The sequence below is a fragment of the Calonectris borealis genome, chromosome 1, assembly GCF_964195595.1.
Source record: "Calonectris borealis chromosome 1, bCalBor7.hap1.2, whole genome shotgun sequence".
Taxonomy (NCBI): Eukaryota; Metazoa; Chordata; class Aves; order Procellariiformes; family Procellariidae; genus Calonectris; species Calonectris borealis.
In genome coordinates, this window is record NC_134312.1 from 176,980,834 (window position 1) to 176,998,109 (window position 17,276).

The 17,276-nt window shown below is 38.2% G+C and overlaps 1 protein-coding gene across 2 annotated transcripts in view; it reads left to right on the plus strand.

Annotated features, from left to right (window-relative positions):
- The first annotated feature begins 12,894 nt into the window (after positions 1-12,894).
- KLHL1 (kelch like family member 1) overlaps positions 12,895-17,276 on the plus strand; it is a 266,732-nt gene continuing 262,350 nt past the window's right edge. For both annotated transcript variants that reach the window (XM_075139137.1, XM_075139138.1), the window contains exon 1: positions 12,895-13,406. In XM_075139137.1, coding sequence (XP_074995238.1) covers positions 12,895-13,406 — 512 coding nt within the window. The remainder of the gene's footprint in view (positions 13,407-17,276) is intronic.

Below are 17,276 nucleotides of genomic sequence, written 5' to 3' on the forward strand. Positions count from 1 at the left end.
TAGAATTGAACCCTGAGGAACACTGCTGGTGATCGGTCACCACTCAGATGTAGCCCCATTCACTACAACCCTTTGAGCTCTGCCCTTCAGCCAGTTCTTCACCCAGCGCACCGTGAACCCACCCATCCACATTTAGACAACTTGTCCAGAAAGATGCTGTGAGGGACAGTATCAAAAGCCTTACTAAAATCCAGAAAAACTACATCCACCACCTTCGCTTCACCAACTAGGAGGGTGACCTTATCATAGAAGGGTATCAAATTAGTTAAACAGGACTTTCCTTTTTGTGAACCCATACTGCCTGTGCCTGATGATTGCATTATTGCATTATTCTTTAAATGCCTTTCAATAGTATCCAGTATAATCTTCTCCATAATTTTTCCAGGAACTGAGGTTAGCCTAACAGGTCTGTAGTTCCCCGGGTCTTCCCTCACGCCTTTTTTGTAAATTGGAATAATGTTGGCTAGCTTCCAGTCAGCACAGGCCTCCCCAGACTCCCAAGGCCTTTGGTGGATGATCGAGAGGGGTCCTGCCGTAACATCCACCAGCTCCTTCAGAACTGTGGGATGAATCCCATCAGGCCCCATGGACTTGTGAATATTCAGCTCATAGAGCTGGTCCCTTACAATTTCAGTGTCCACAAAAGGAAAGTCACTGTTCCCATGCTGGTGGTCCTGTGACTCAGGGGATAAGGCAGCCCGAAGTCTATCAGTATTATTAAAGACTGAGGCAAAAAATGCATTGAATGCCTCTGTTTTTTTTTCATCCCTATTAGTCAGATGATCACCTTCAACAAGTATCGGTCCAATGTTTTCTTTAGACCTCCTCTTTTAACGTACTTAAAAAAAAAAATCCATTTTTGTCTGTGTATCATTCATAATATTGTGGTTGTAGGACACATCTTTCTTTGAAGACAAAGCAGTTGTAAAAATAATGTTGAGAAAAAGATGAAAAGAGCACCAAAGACTTCCAGGATAAATAAATGAGTCATGAGCTACCACAATATAACTTCAAATGCCTTTTCTCTAAATTTATAATTTTATTCAGATTTTGTACACTGTAGACCTTAAACTCAGAATATTACCTAAAATAATACAGCTCTTGAACATTATCAGAGACTCATGTTTAGCATTAAACCTAAATGAGAACAATATGAACAAAATAACTAAGTTGCTTTCATATTTAGCAAAACAGTAGAGGAATGTAAATTTAAAAATTTCATTTCCCAGATAAGTCTTGACTGGAGTTTTGCAGCTCTAAGAAACAATATCGTTATTCACTTGAAAATTATTGTGTTGATCTGAAATGATTGCAAAACAAACAAACAAAACCCCAAAGCCACAAAGAAAGCATGATTGGTTCTATCAAAGTCAGCAGTACTGGTTAAGTAATGAAATTTATCTGTCCATTTTCAGACTTTTAAGATCAAGTAAAATGGATTAGAACTGCATGTTATTTCTTCTCCATAGTTACCTTCTGTGTACAGCTGAACAAAAGCATTAGCTTTCAATTACATGAAATTAAAAAAAAAATAAAAATCATTAAGTTGAAACTTTGGATATGATTAATTTTCTTTCATTCTGACATCTACATTGTAGATGTTTAAATAACAGCTCCTCACCTCAGTGTACTATTGCAGTTAACAGTGATAACTTCCAGAGATTGGTTCATATCACCCTAGACAGATGTTCGAGATAGCTCCAATGAACCACCCTTTGGACATGCCGTCTTCTTCCCTCTGATTATCAAGAAAACTAGCAACCAGTTCAGACATGATCAGAAAATATTGTAACCTGGGTTGCATAGCTGAACAACAGTATAGAAGAAGCACCTTAGGGAGAAGTCAGACGGCTCAATTACACTCATGGATGAAAGAGAACAAAGAAAAGATTTTTACTCCTGAATGTCTACAATGCTTATCTGCTAATTTACTACTGGCTCTTTTTTGCACATCTGTCATTCGTTATCTTCAAGACTAATCTGTCATTAAAATGCTTAAGTTTAAGCAGTCTTTTTCCATTTGACCACTGGGCTAGTATTCACTTCCTTGCCTTCAGCAAATTAACAGTAGCCAGGACAGCCAAGGCACAGGAAAAATCTAACTAGGAAGGGAAAATACCTTGTCAGTTTATCGTAAGCAAAAGGATAGGCAAGAAAGAGTTGAGTCATTACTTAAGAGCACCAAACACTATTGATGCTGGGAAGGATGAAGTGTTTACACCTTTCGTGCTTCAGTTTTCATTAAGGAGGTTATGCATGAATGGACGTCACACCAACAGAGAATAAGGGAAAAAAGTTACTTATCGAAGTCAGATGAAATTTCATCAGGTTGATGAAATTTTCTGCAGAGTACTTAGAAAAATGGCTGAGGAAATCTCATGTTAGCATTATATTTGAGAACACAAAGAGAATAAATGATCTTCCAGAAGATTAGAAAAGGGCAAACATAATTATTTTTTTAAAAGGGAGGAAAAAGGCCACAGTTATCTAGCTCCAGTTGATGAAAAATATGTTAGTAGAAAGATATGGAAAATCAAAAGGTGTTTATTGTCAGCCAATAAATCACGCCATAACAAAAAAATTTCTTTCCACGGGGTACCTCATCTCGTTAGTATGTTAAAAATAATAGGTATTTCAGATAGTGCTGGTACAATTTTCTTAAATGACCTAGAAAATTACAGTGAAGAAAAATCTGCTGCAAGGTGAGTGTATAAATGGTTGGAAAACTGTACTCAGCTGTTATTCATTGCTCACAGTAGAACAAGAAAAAATGGTGAGCATGTTTACATATGTATTTGTCTTTACTTCAGTACTGCTCGATACATTTATCATTTTATAATAGAATACACCATTCAATGTGTAGATCACTTCAGACTGGACTAGGCTTTAGAGACCACATTAAAATTCAAATGATCATGAGAAACTGAAGTTGTTTATCTTCCAAAAAACCCCAAAGAATGTTTGCTGACAGTAATGCACTTTTAGCTTAAAAGAATATGAAAGATTGTTGTTATGTTCACTTAAAAACTAGAGCCTAACTGTCAAACAGTTCATGCAAATGTTTGGGGCAAATAAGAAAATAGCCCAAAAGGTTATCAGAATGGTTCTATCAATTAGGATTTTCTTCAGTCCCCTCCTTTAGATCATCAGAAATAATAAGTTTTCTTTTTTGAGGGTTTTTTCCTACTAAAGTTCAAGCATATCTAAAGATATTACTTTGTACTGCTCATATAACTCCTATTGGACAGGTAACACATGTTCTGGCCATCACAGCAGCCTAATGACTGACCTTCTTTGTTAATTATACCTCCTTATTAGTTATATGCTGTAGCAATCCAATTGCCAAACTCAAGTTATACCAAAATAAAGAAAATTATGTCAGTCTTTATTTCATATAGTTGGAGCTGCAAACAACATATCACGTCTTAACTTTACATATATATTTAATTTATATGTAACCTTATGTAACTGCTAAAAAGTACTGGAATAAATTAGGAAAAATGTGGACTTTCTATCATAAGCATTTTTTAAAAAACAGAAAAATATCTGTCAGAAATAGTTACAGTTCACTCAGTTTTGAGGAGAAAGGATTAAATTTTTTTTTTAGGTTCATCTCTATTCTCTAATTTGACAGTGTAATTTATGTCTAGACTTTTCTTGACAAAGTGACTATGTCAAAACATGAAGTTAGAACATACTTGCCATGTCAGAAGTTACAGTCTCATAACACTGGAATCTATGACATTCTGCCAGTATAAAAAACTGTGGCCAAAGAATTAAAAATATACTGTAGTTTATTAGGTAAAAACAGAGAACACAGCAGGAAAACAATTCTGCATAGAAGAACAACTAGAAGTATGTGAAACGTCAACTATATAATACTGTAAAACATTTTAAAAAAAAAAGTGTCCATACCCTTTCTGCTTTTGTATTATGTAGTTAAGAAGAGGAAATTTCAAGCAACCTGTGATCTTAAATAAGTGTTAACACTTATTACTGTAGGTGTCATGGCATTCGAATAGAAAACTATCCTCTCAAGTTGTTCAAGCAATTATAACAATCTCATCTGAATCACAAAACATTTTTCAAGGGAAAAAACCCCACCAGCATATTCTCTGGGACACTCAGTTCAACTGAAACCGTGAATAAGCAGATTAAAAAAAAACCAAACCAACATTCTCAAATATCTGATTTTTTAATTTGGTCAGACACTGAATGTAAACAAATGAAAGACCATATGTACACATAATTATAAACAAAGCCCCATCTTTCCTTTTCAAAAGGAAGGACAAGAGAAGCATACAAGAGCTTATTTTATTGCCTTATACAAAGCGATGAAGAATTCTTTTAAAGAAATAATACATTTCTGCAAGAAATACTGTAACTTCTTGCCAAAGTTTTGAATGAGTTATTTGATTGTGATACAAGACACAAAACAATAATATGCATGGTAAATAAAGATTTCAGTGTCATTAACAGTTACTTTAAAATTAAAATGGCCTCCAGAGATCCCCACCAGCATTACTATATATGAATTTCCTTGTTAGGTTTCCCAGAAAGGAAGATTCCTCTATTTAACCGTGAAGTCAGAAGCTGACCAAATATCCACCATTACTTGAGAATAACAGAAGCAATGTCTATGTCTCTGCAATGTAAAATTTTCAACTAATCTTACTAATGTGATGATAAGGCACTTGGTACATGCAACAAGTATCTCAATTGCAACTAGAAAGTTTAATTTTCATGGGAGAAAAATGTAACTTCCTAAACTAGAAGTATACAATTTTTCAGAGTCTAGGAATCTGTCTACTGAGACCAGAAAATATGGGACATATAAGACAGTAGAAGTTTGACGTTAAATAACAACTCAGGTGACAGAATACAGCTCTGTGAGGACAGGGGTCTTACATACCATGAGACACACCTGAAAATAGGGAAATGCTTCTCCTGTAAATGCATGTATTCATAAGAAATTAAAGCAGTACGGGTAGGAAGCTATACCCAAAGGGCAATGAGACTCTGAGCTGGAGAAAACATGAGGAGACATCATGATCATCATATGTTGCTCATTTTAATATTCAGTCTCAGTAACAGGCATTTAAAGAGCAACAAGATTTACGGCTTAAGTAATCCTGTGTGAATGAGACGTAGAGAAATTTCTAAATTTTTTTATTTTATCTTGACGCAGCTTAATTACAGAACTTTTGCTTATACTTTTCAATGGCAAAGGAAAAAAAACAAGTTCATTTTTAACATTAATAGAAGTTAATTGCTGTTCTGTACCTCAAAATATTTTACTTTAATTGTAGGCTGCAGGAGGAAAATGTTCATTTAGAAATGCATAGAACAATAAGAGATGGCAGTATTTCGTTCTTCACTTTATTTCTGAAATAGCAAAACTTTAATATAAAATTATAAGATTATTACACTTGTTACTACAAGTGTCAATCTGAACAATTACATGTTATGCATCTATGTATTCCTCAAAATAAAACTGTCTATATATAATGTAGTACAGTTGATATTTTCTACTTTCTACTTTTCTATTTTTCTACTCTGATTACAAAGATTGTCATGTAGAACGTAAATAATATTATAGGACAAGATTCTTTAAAATTATCCAATATCCTGTTACTTAGATAAAGCATTTTGATTTTTAAAGCTAAATTCTATAGGGATAGTAAGTTTTCCTATAAAATAATGCAATAAATAAAATTATAAGTCAGATTTATAAAAAAAGAAACATTCCTTTTAAAACAACCTATCCACAGAGGGACATTACAAAATACCTCGTATCAGTTGTGGGTGAATACCAAAAACATGCTTATTGTTCATCCCAACCAGCCAACTTCTTTCCTTCATACTTGCCTGTATTCACTTTACTACATCCCAACTTCTGCTGACATTGATTAAGATTGCTGCTTATTCAGATGCTGGAGAAAGGCATATCAACTTGGAAAGAAAGTTACTCAAAAGATAACTTCTCCAATGATGTGACATTACAAATCTGCTGTTATCCCAACTTGTTCTTAAGAGAAGTCTAGAAGCCTTTTGTATTCTGTCAAATACTAAAAGGTTTTCAAGGGTGAAACCCCCCTGAAATCACATTTTTTTTGAACTTCAGAAGAACCTATAGGCATCATAAAGTCATGTCTAGAACAGTAAACAATATTGCCCAGTGTCTGTTCTCTGCTCTGTTCAGGCTCTGGGACTCAGGCCAAATGGCATGGCACAATTTACCTCCATACGGCTAAATGCTCTTATCCTCCAAAACACTGCCTATATCCAAAGTGCCTATTGAGTATGTTTCCTGACTTATGCTAACTCCTGAACTAGTTTGCGAGATGTTAGTTTGTACAATCCAAAACCATTTTAATGATTGTGATAATGCCTTATCAGTATTGACCATTTCTGCCAGTTTAAACAATTAAAGCTGTTTACTTTAATTAACTCTCATTTAATTTATTAGTATATGTGTAGTGGTAAAATCCTGGATATTTCTTTTTTTATATAGCCTGTTTTGCAAACTATGGGTGTTTCCACTGTTGTGATTTGCTAATATATAATATTTGACAGAAGTTTTTACTTCAGATTGAAAAATAAATGTTAAATAAAAGATCAGCAGGGAAATGCATATTTTTTGAACAGAACATGAAAGCAAACCACTTCTAAGAAGATTCTGAGTCACAGAAAAAATGACAACAACTATTATTAAATGTAGCTAAGGAAAAAACATCCTATTTTCTTTGCATCACCAGAATTTCCACAGACAAGAGAGATTGATAAGGTATCATTCACAGAAGCACTGCTAAAAGTGTTAGATCTAAATCAAAACGAAACACAGGGATTTTAATAAGAAATTCTATCACCTAAAATAGATAGGAGCAGCTTCCATTTGAATCAGCAAATGGGATAGATGAGCCGCTTCCAAATGGTAAGGTCTAGGGATATCATAGTGGGTATGGCATAGGAGCACAAAGGTGTGTGCTCTGCCAAACCTGTACTAGACGGAGTTCAGCTGTTCCTCTGGACCGTAATTTGGGAAAGAAGGCATGACACATTTTTCAAATAAGGGTAGTCCATAGTCAGTTTGGGAACTGCAGGTAAAAACCATTACAAATAGAGCAACTGTGGGAACTGATTTTGGAATTGAAGAACCTTAATATTCTTTAATTTGCCTATTTTTCTAAATTTAATAATTATTTCTCTGGTTTCATAATTTTATGTTCTCTAGCCTCAGTTTACTTGTGAATCTTTACCCATGACAAGTCATGTAGCATTTATTCTTCTTAAGTGAAATTCTCTGACCATTTGAAAACTGCTTTAGGGTGTGTTTATAAAACTGGTTGTGATCATAATGAAATGGCTTAAGAAGTGACTGTCCCTCAAGCTAATGTAAGACAACTGACTGTGCTCTTCTAGGATCCTGCAATGCAGAATAAAATGTATATCTGTTCAAATCACCACTGGGGGCAATTCATATATCGTTATTTTATCCAGCATTACTAAGGAGGCAGTAAACAACAACTATGGAGAAGTAATTTTTGTTACCCCCTGAAATAAGTGTAGCTGGTCATGTCACCACACTTACAGAAATCTACCCTGTGCTGTGCTAACTCACTGTTAATTTTGAGAAATAATATCATTTAACCTTTTAACTTATCAGAAGGCAAACTTATTCTCAAAAGTTCAACCTCGGCTGAAAACGCACTACAAAAACCCATCACAAAAGCTGACAAGTGTATCAGTTCTGGTGTACTGTTGGTCTGTTTTTGTTATTCCTTTCTTGCGTTAGATTGCATTAGAAAGCAATCATAGTTAATAAGAGTAGACATATTTATAGTATTTTAAATATGTCAACATATACTATTATGGGAGGAAAATCAGCTCAACAACTTGAAACTCCCCTTCCCGACTCACAGCAATGCCTCAGCATTACATGTATACATTATATACAAAGTAACAGTTTAGTTTCCCACTACTTCCCAGTGTTTCACAGTTTACTTACCTAAACTGATTCGGAATATATCTGCATTTCACAAATCTTATTCAAAGGCTTTGTACACAACAAAAGTTTAAAGAATAAGTCTAATACATTATTTATCACTTAGCACACTGCCACTTTCTGCAGTAAGTTTTGAACTCTCAATGGACGTCCAGTCCCATCAATTTCTTTCTCTACTCTCTTCAGCTTGAGTATTCTATAGATCTGTTTCACAGCATCTTTTTAACACCCTCAGATTCTTGCTTCTGAATGTATAATTAACCATCTACAAAATCAGCATCTTTATAGCTGAAGTACATGTTCATTCACTCGTGAGAATTCCCACATTCAAGTGAGAATTGTTTTAAAGCCATTCATTCTAGTATCGTCCTTATTCAAAGCACTGTGATGTCTCTTGTCTTTTTTCTGCTTCTTTTCATCAAAATTTAGTGTCTTCTGGATTAAAAATACACGACAGGTTAAAATTCAGCAACAAAATTACCCCTTATCCTTTTAATTTGCTGAGAGGTATATCCTTTCTCTTATTAATAACTATCATTCCACAGTAACACATATGCTCATCACCTTCAGACTCACTTACTATATATCTTTTGACTATGTAAATGTAATGTGGAGACTCACATAGATTAGGAATATTCATAACCCTAAGGGTACTGTTAGCAAATTACCTTGCTTGATGGTTCCTCTGTTGCTTGTTTTAGTAATCGATAACTCCAGCTACAACTTAACTTTATTCCTGATCCACCAGTTCTCACTGGGGTACAGGGCACAACATGTAAACAGCTTAATGTAAAACATCTGAAACCCAAAAATAACTAATACTCCAAAGCTTTGCAGTGGAAAGAAGGAAAAAAGAGGGTTAATAAAATCTGACTGGTTTGGATACCTACTTCAAGGTCCTTCTCTTTGGAAGTGCTTTTTATTACTTGGAGGATTTATTAAAAGAATATATATCCCTAGGCCATTTTTCCTACAAAACATGAGCATGAGAATTCCTTAGGGACATGACTGTGTGAATTTAATTCATTTGAAGAGCATTAGAAAGACAAAAAACACAGAGAGGAAGTGTCAGGAATCTGACTCATAACAGGGTCATAAAGATTAACCACTTTCATCTGTTTGCCTAACTAATAGATAAAGAAAAAAGAGTCATTAGCACTTTCAAGCAAAGTCTGTAAAGTTATTCAAGATTTGAGTGGTTATGAATAATCTGAAGAAACTACAACAGGTGAGGAAGTTCAGAAACGTGCTGTTTAATAAACAAAAATACAATGCTATACACTATGTTCCAGTGTGCAATGAACAGACACGTGACAGATTACCCATGTTTATTGTTATCTCAGCTACACTTCATGGGATGTGTAAGGTAAGGATGGAAGGCTGTTAGACATCAAAATGTTTCCCTTCAACAACTTAGAGTAACATGTATTTTCACAATTCTCTTCATATGTTTACGTCAACTCCCTATGAGTTGACTAAGACATATTTGACTAGTAAACTAATTATTTTATTGTAACTCCTATGAGCAAGGTCTCTAGAACTCCAATAGAGAACCATTTTTTCTTCTCCTGGATGGAGAAGCAAGTCTAGACAACCTGTAGAGTTAAACTTTTTATGTACCAGAAGTTTCAACTGAAACTCAAAAGACATTTTGTGTTCACCTTGTCATGCCATAATCTAGAATATGTTCTTTGCCTCACTGGCATATGTCAAAAGTGTTCGCAGGGAAACATAAAGATAAGAAACTATAAAAACCTAAGTAAACCAAACTGTTCCATTCTTTTACTTCATGCTTGGGAAACCAATTTATTCATTAATATATGTAGTGACAACGGCTATTTCTCCAGTGTAGCTTTTTTGGGGGTAGCTGTTGTTTACATTGACCAAATAATTGTGAATGTGATATGAACTAAGAAAATCGAGACAGTTTTCCAGATTTCATTTTATAACAGAGAAGTGTTCATATATCTTCACTCACAAAAAATCAGACTTACATACCAAATTAATGCATCTCTCACTTCAAAAAATGTTTATGTACTAAAATATGAAAGAATCAAGTAATGTTAAAAAACATATCAAAGCCTATACACGATACATTGAAGAGTTGAGATTTTAATTATAAAAAAAAAAAATCCAAGACTATTTATCTCTGTTACTGACTTAAATAAAAAAAAAATGAAAAACAAATAACCTAATTTTTTTTTTTACTTTTTTTCCTTATAATTGCTTGCTAGTTTGTACTGGAAAGGTGATAAAAAACTGAATCACTTTCTTGGGTGATACTGTAATATATTCATTGAGTGACCTCCGAAGTATATTTAGAAGAACAATTTTGTTGGAATGTATTGTCATTTATATTTATCTATGTAACAGAAGTAAAACTAGAAAATCTAACTGTTCACATCAAATGATCAACTAAAATATTAATGCAGATTTTAAAATGTCTAAGATTTATCATATGACAAGGAAATTATGTAATTCTCCTCAAATCAGAATATTTCTGAATTTTCCTAATCAGTTAAGAGGTATTAAATACAGAACACATAGTATACTGTCTATCTATGTATTCGTTGATTAAACATATCTGCATCTTTCAGAGCTTGTAACTAGACATTAAGCAACCAGGATTCATTATAGATGGTTTCACATATATTGTCATAAAAGATGCATTTTTAAAGTCTCTGAAATGATGAAAGTTTTATCTGTCCTATTTTAGATGAAGATTTTTAGGCTTTTCTTTCTGCTGCTCTCCCAAGCAGCATATATTCACTCAGATCAGTTACTGGATAAAAATGAACTGTCTCTTCTGTTTGCTTTAGAGTGGTTTTTGTCTTTTTTTATCACTGAATACTGAGAGCAAAATTGAGGCAGTAGAGAGTTTGCAGTCCAGCTGTTGTGGCATAAATCAATATTTAAAATGCACAGCGGCAATTTTTCTTCCCTTGAAAGTAGGACTTTGTGTCCTGAATTTCTTGTTCTGTTAAATCCAGAGTTTTATCAACGTTAAAACACAAAAACTAATATTGGTTTGTACCCAGAAGCACTACTTCAGCGATAAACTAAATAAAACAGTAATATACTTCAGTGATAAAGTAAATAAAACAGTAATAAATTTGTTAATTGATGTTTGACTTTTGTGTTTCTCTGGAGGAATTTTCAAGCTATAGTGTTTTATGAATGAGGAGTTAAAACATTCCACCTTGAGGAAAGAATTCCTTCAACTTTACTTCCTGAATTCACAAAGAGTTAGTTTAACAAACTTTTGACAGCTCATGAGTACATGGGTAAAGTTGGCCAATGCAAAGAGTACCTGGAGGAAAATACAATCTTCTTCATCATTTTCCTAGGGATAAATCTTCTTCTAAAATACTACTTTCTAAGGTACGGGTGCATTGCAGGCATTCTGTATATTATCTTATTGCTGGCAACTTTTCATGCATGGGGATTTATGAGCTAGCAGGTAATGATACGCAGTGTAGTTTTGCCCCCGTATCCCTCTCCTACATTTCTCCATGAAGCTTTTAATTCTGTAATTATGTCCCGGATGCACAGTGTACTTTGTGACATCCCTCCCAGGTGGGCAGATGTTCCTAAGCAGATCTCTCTGTTGTGACGGAACCTCCCTTGGGTTTAGCACTGTCAGACTACATTAACAGCAGATATACAAGGTAAGAAGCAGATGTGTAGTGCTATTTCTGTTTGACACACTGTCCCTCTAGCCAATGTTTTCTACTGGTACAGCAACACTGAGCCAACAGGCTAATGAACGGAGCCTGCAGAATAAATCGTTAACCTGTAACCTGATCCAGTCTGCATGCAGTCTATTAAGTTTGTACTCCTATGATTCACACTCTTGTGTTTACTGCTGCTGCTGCATTTTTTGTTTTGCTTTATTTTGCTCCCCGTATTACATAGTGGTCTCGGAACCAAAATACCGAGGTGAGGAGACCTGCATTGGAAAGAGGGGAGAAGGAGGCTATGAGGGACAGACCTGCCGACTTACTTGCACGAGGAAGACTGAAGCATCTGTTTTTCCCTCTGTCTTTTCACACTGACGGCCCCAGAGCACGTCTGCGTCACATGCAGGGGAGGGGGCGGCTTGGTGAGAGGCGCTGAGATAGATAGAAAATTGTACAGTGAGGACCTTGACAGCCTCACGGCCGTGATTTTTTTTTTTCCTCCTACGTACAGTGTATATAAAGGAGCCCCGATTTCTCTCCGTACCAGCTCTCAGGCTTTGCCATCCCAGATAACTGCAGGCATGGGACTCCCCTGAGAAATGGGATGGGAAGGCGGGAGGTGGAGAGGGGCTTCCAGGTGACTTTTCCCTCTCTGGCTGCACTCGGTCACGGAGCTCTAAGAGACTGAGAAAGAGCCACCTGCCTCCCAGTGTGGCTGCTGCCGCCGCCGGTCCTCTCTGGGCTGTAGCTCCGCTCGTTCCTCCGTTAATCAGATTAGCGTGTCTTCGCAGCCTCCCTCACCCGCTCTTCCCTCGCAAGTGCCTGTCTCCCCTGAGAGGTGTCTCTCATTTCTGCCTCTCTCTCCTCCCCTTTCCACTGATCACCGTGCAATTCCCGTCAGCTCCGGGCATCTCTCCCTCTCTCCTTCTCCCTTCCCTGTGGGTGTCTCTACCTCCTCTCGGCTCTGTGCATCACTCCATCCATCCTCCCTCTCTCTCCGCACTGCTGTGTGCGCGCATCTCTCTCCTCCTGGCGGCTGCCACCCCTCGCCCTGCAGGCGCAGCGCTGCCCGGAGGAGCCGCCGCAGCCGCCGCCGCTGCCGGGAGCGGGGCCGCCCCGCGCTGCCGCCGCCGCCGCCGCCGCCCGGCCCTGCCTGGCCTCCGTGAGTCCCGCCTCAGCCCGCGCCCGTCCCCCGCCCGCCGCGGCACCATGTCCGGCTCCGGCAGGAAAGACTTCGACGTGAAGCACATCCTGCGCCTCCGCTGGAAACTGTTCAGCCACCCCTCGCCGGCGGGCGGCCCGGCGGGGGGCGGCTGCCTGCCGCCCGACAGCAGCTTCGAGCACTGGGGGCCCAGCCAGAGCCGCCTGCTGAAGAGCCAGGAGAGAGGCAACAGCGTCTTCTGGAAGAAATCCGCCTCCTCCGCCTCCTCCTCGGCGGCCACCACGTCCAGCCCGCCCAACGGGACGCTGCTGCCCGCCGGCGGCCGGCCGGGCGGGGGGCACGGGCTGGGGCACGGACACGGGCCGGGGCCGCCACCGCCCCGCACCGTCTTCTACGTGGAGTCCCTGGAGGAGGAGGAGGAGGAGGCGGAGGCGGCGCCCGGCGGGATGGAGGTGGCCCGGGAGCCCGAGAAGCCCCTGGCACCGCCGGAGCGGGAGGAGGCGCCGGGGGGCTGCGCGGATGGAGGCAGCCGGGCAACAGGTGACGGAGGCGGGCGCAGGTAGGGAAGCGCGGCGGCTCCGGCGCAACCTGCGCGGCGTCCGCGGGCCGGGGGGCCTCGGCGGGGAGTGGCGGGGCTGGGGGCGCAGGTAGGCAGGTGTGCGGGCGTTGTGGCGGGGGTGGTGGTGGGGGCCGGGGGCAGGAGGGCTCCTCCGTTTGAAATGGCAGGGTTTGGGGGCGGAGGGGCGCCCCGCGGCGCGGGAAGGGTGGCGGGGGACTGCCCGAAGGGTCCCGGGAGAGACCGGCCAGCCTCAGGGTCGGGGTGCCGCGGGCAAGGGACGCTTTCCCTGTCCCTGTCCTGTCCCTATCCTGCCCCTGCCCCTGTTGTGCCTCTTTCCTGCCCCTGCCCCTGCCCCTGCCCCTGCCCGCGGGGCTGGCCCGGGCACAAGCGCCTCTCAAAGCCGGCGCTCCGCGCTGAGGATCATCCCCACCCAACTTCCTTAGAAGTTCATTGAAGTGCTAGCGGGAGGTGATGTTGTTCTGAGTATCGGGATGCCAGGTGAAAGCTCAAAAAACGTCCACTTTCCTGGAACTTGGCAACTAAACCGTGTCACAGCCTACCTCGGAGAAAAGTAAGAATTTGTTTTACGAGTCATCAACTGAGTGGCACCTGAGAAGATGTAAGAAAAAGCAAGACACATCCAGGTGCTTGTGTTTCATGTGAAACTTCTTTTAATGTTGAATTGCTTTTCTTTCTCAATCCCTGCTCCCCTCCCCCCCCAGCCCAAACAGAAATTAAAATCATTAGAGGGAAATGTAGCTAACATAGAGCTTCCAGAAATGCTGTGATACAGATAATTCTGAGGATAAAATGCTTCATTGGTTTAACTCTGCTTACCCCCGCTTCTCTATGGTTTAAATAACTTCATTTTCATTTCCCTTGTCATTTATTACTTTTTCTGTGGAAAGAAATGTATAGTTCTATTTCTAAACAGAAAATAAAAGAATTATTTGTGTTCTTCAAATTGAAAGTAAAGCATATGGTATTAAATATTTTATTAGATAAAGAGACAGCACTGTGTATTTGGATTAGTATGGCTGTAGATAAACATACATGTGCATATAACTTTAAGTATGTTAAGCGTTTTCGTAGAGACCTAAAGCATATATTGTCTACTTGAAACTCTTCATTGTTTTGTCAGCGTAGTTCATTTCATAGGAGCTATATCATTTAAACAAATGTGGAATAGCTGATGAATGACTTAGGGTACATTTTTAAAGAAAAAGTCAGCGATGCTGAAATTTTCATGACCATTGGAAGTTGTTATTTTGAACAACAAGAAGATGCTTATCATAGGATTCAATACAAAATGTTATCGAGATACACTATAAAGACAGGTAAAATTAAAACAAGTATCTCTTCAAGGTTTCTGAACTGAATAGAAAACTGGTACAAATATAATCTTATTCTATACATTTTATATTAAGTGCGTCACTGATCTGAGCATCTTCAGAGATCTGCGTACTGACAGAAGCTTACTGAATTTTAATGGCACCACTTGATTTGTCCATAAGAGTTGACTTGCTAGAATGAACTTCCTCATCACATATGTACTCTGTGATAATATGTATCTAATTTATTCTTACTGCTCCTGGGTTTTTATAATCCATTTATTCCATGTTCTTTGTTCATTGCTACTGAAACAACACATCTAGTCATCAGTAGCTCACAGTCTTGTTGAAGGCATATGCTAAAATTTCTTCAGATTTAAAATAACTAAGTCAGGAAGATAACCATTTTATTATTAATGAAAATGACACGTTTTGAGATACGAAAATGTTTAAGATAGTTTTAGAGTCTGAGACTTTCCTTTCTCTTTTTCCATCAAAGAACCTTTCATTCACCTATATGAATTTTGAATGCTATGGCAAGAGGTGGTCAAGTGCTGCAAAAATGGCAGGGCTGTGCTTGAAAGCTCTGTGGTCCAATAGTCTTCTAATGCCCCTGACAAGTTATGTCTCACTCCTTCTGTAGAAATTAGTCTTTTTATAAATGTTGCCAACTACTTTATTTTATTATAACTATAGGATATGTAAACTACCATTCAGTCCTGAATGATAGATAATACCAAATACATAAACAGACTAATATGTGGAACTTCACCAAACCTTTAGGCATACACCTAGATGTTTGCTACAGTGAGTGTAAAATTGTTAACTCCTGGCTCTCCTTGATATTTTGTCCTCTACCTATTTAGCAACTACTTCAATACTTTAGGACTGTTCAGAAAACAATATTTCTGTTTTGTGAAGATGGTGAGAATTCAACATTTGGATATGTTCCAATATAGACCATATCCACAATATTTCAGATGTTGTGAAGGGAGGTCTCTGGGCAGTATTAGCTAGTAACCCAGTGGTAGGACATAACGTGAGGAGCAGGTCAACAAGGCGGCTTTGGATTTATGCTTGGGATTAATAAATTTGTTGTTTTTTCTATTATTAATATGTATGTACAAGTGAAAATTACACTTTTTTTCCCTTTGGCTTCTACTTGGGACCCTTGTAACCCGCCGATTTTTTTTTTTTCCCCTGGTTGCTTCCCTCTGCTTGATACATGAATTCTGTACTGGAATCCTTTTTCAGCCCAGCTCATGTGCAGAATTCCTGGTTTTGGCTATTTGTGGATTTCTAGTTACTCTGTTTTCACATCTAAATTAAATGCTTAGCTGAATGATCTTGAATTCTTAATTTTACTTTTAATATTCTGTTAAATATTATGGAATTTATTTAATGTGAGAGCATGGCTGGGTAATAACAACTACATTCTATTTTATTAATTTGTTTTTGTATGCTGCTAAAGAACATCCTGTCATGTTAATTGCACAGGTACTTATACGCACAAGTAAGGTTATGTGGATAGTCCCATTGGCGTTAAGAAGACTGAAGGGTTAAACTTCATACATGATATAAAGTAAATTGTTCTATGTTCCATATTGTATTTGTAAAAACAAAAAAAATTTTTACAGTGAACAATTAGTGTCAAAACACTATTTGATTGTTGAAATTGCTTGAAACCGTGCAGATCAAATTGTTTTAGAGCTTCCATGACAAATTTGGCAATAACTGCATATTTAAACAGGTTCTATTTTGATCTTAATTCTGTAAGAAAAAGCTGTTAGAAAAAAAAATCTATATAATGAATTTACAATTAAGATTTATAAATCGACTACAAAATGCTTGGAAAATACCAGTGCTAAGATTTTCTATATAGCCATCAGCTCCTATGAGTTTATAATGGAGTTTTTGCATGATCATGATAGCTTTTTTCACGTGACGTATTAATCAACCCTCAATATGAATAGTATTCACTTATTAAGCAAAGAGTCAGTATTTTCTCTCCTCCTTCCTCAGTGAATGGTAGCATGCTTTGCTTGCTTTACATTGTCCAACTCCTATGAAGATGTAATTATTCATGACCCCTCAGCACTATTCACCACTACATTCAGTACGTGCCTCACAAACTATTTGTGGCTTTATCTTTACAACAGCCCTATTTTACAATGGAGGAGTACAACAGAGAGAGAGAGAAAAAAGCGAAAAAGAGTTGAAAATTGAATTGCTGGTTTCAGAGCACATAGCATTTTTCTCCTACTACTTTCTGTGTTCTCAGTTGCACCTGTAAATGATGAGCCCTTCTGCAAACCAGTCCCAGACTCCTCTGGCTGTGTGCAAGTGTAATGAGAAATACAGGATTCAATTAACATTCTGGTTAAGAGACAGCTCCAAGAAGGATATGCTAGATATGCCTAACCCACATAAAACAAGCACTGGCTGCGGAAGTCTTTCATAAAACATACAAGTATTTGAAAATACAGCTTGGTGGCAAGTCGTCCCACCATTAGATACTTTATAATAGTGTACTGTAAAG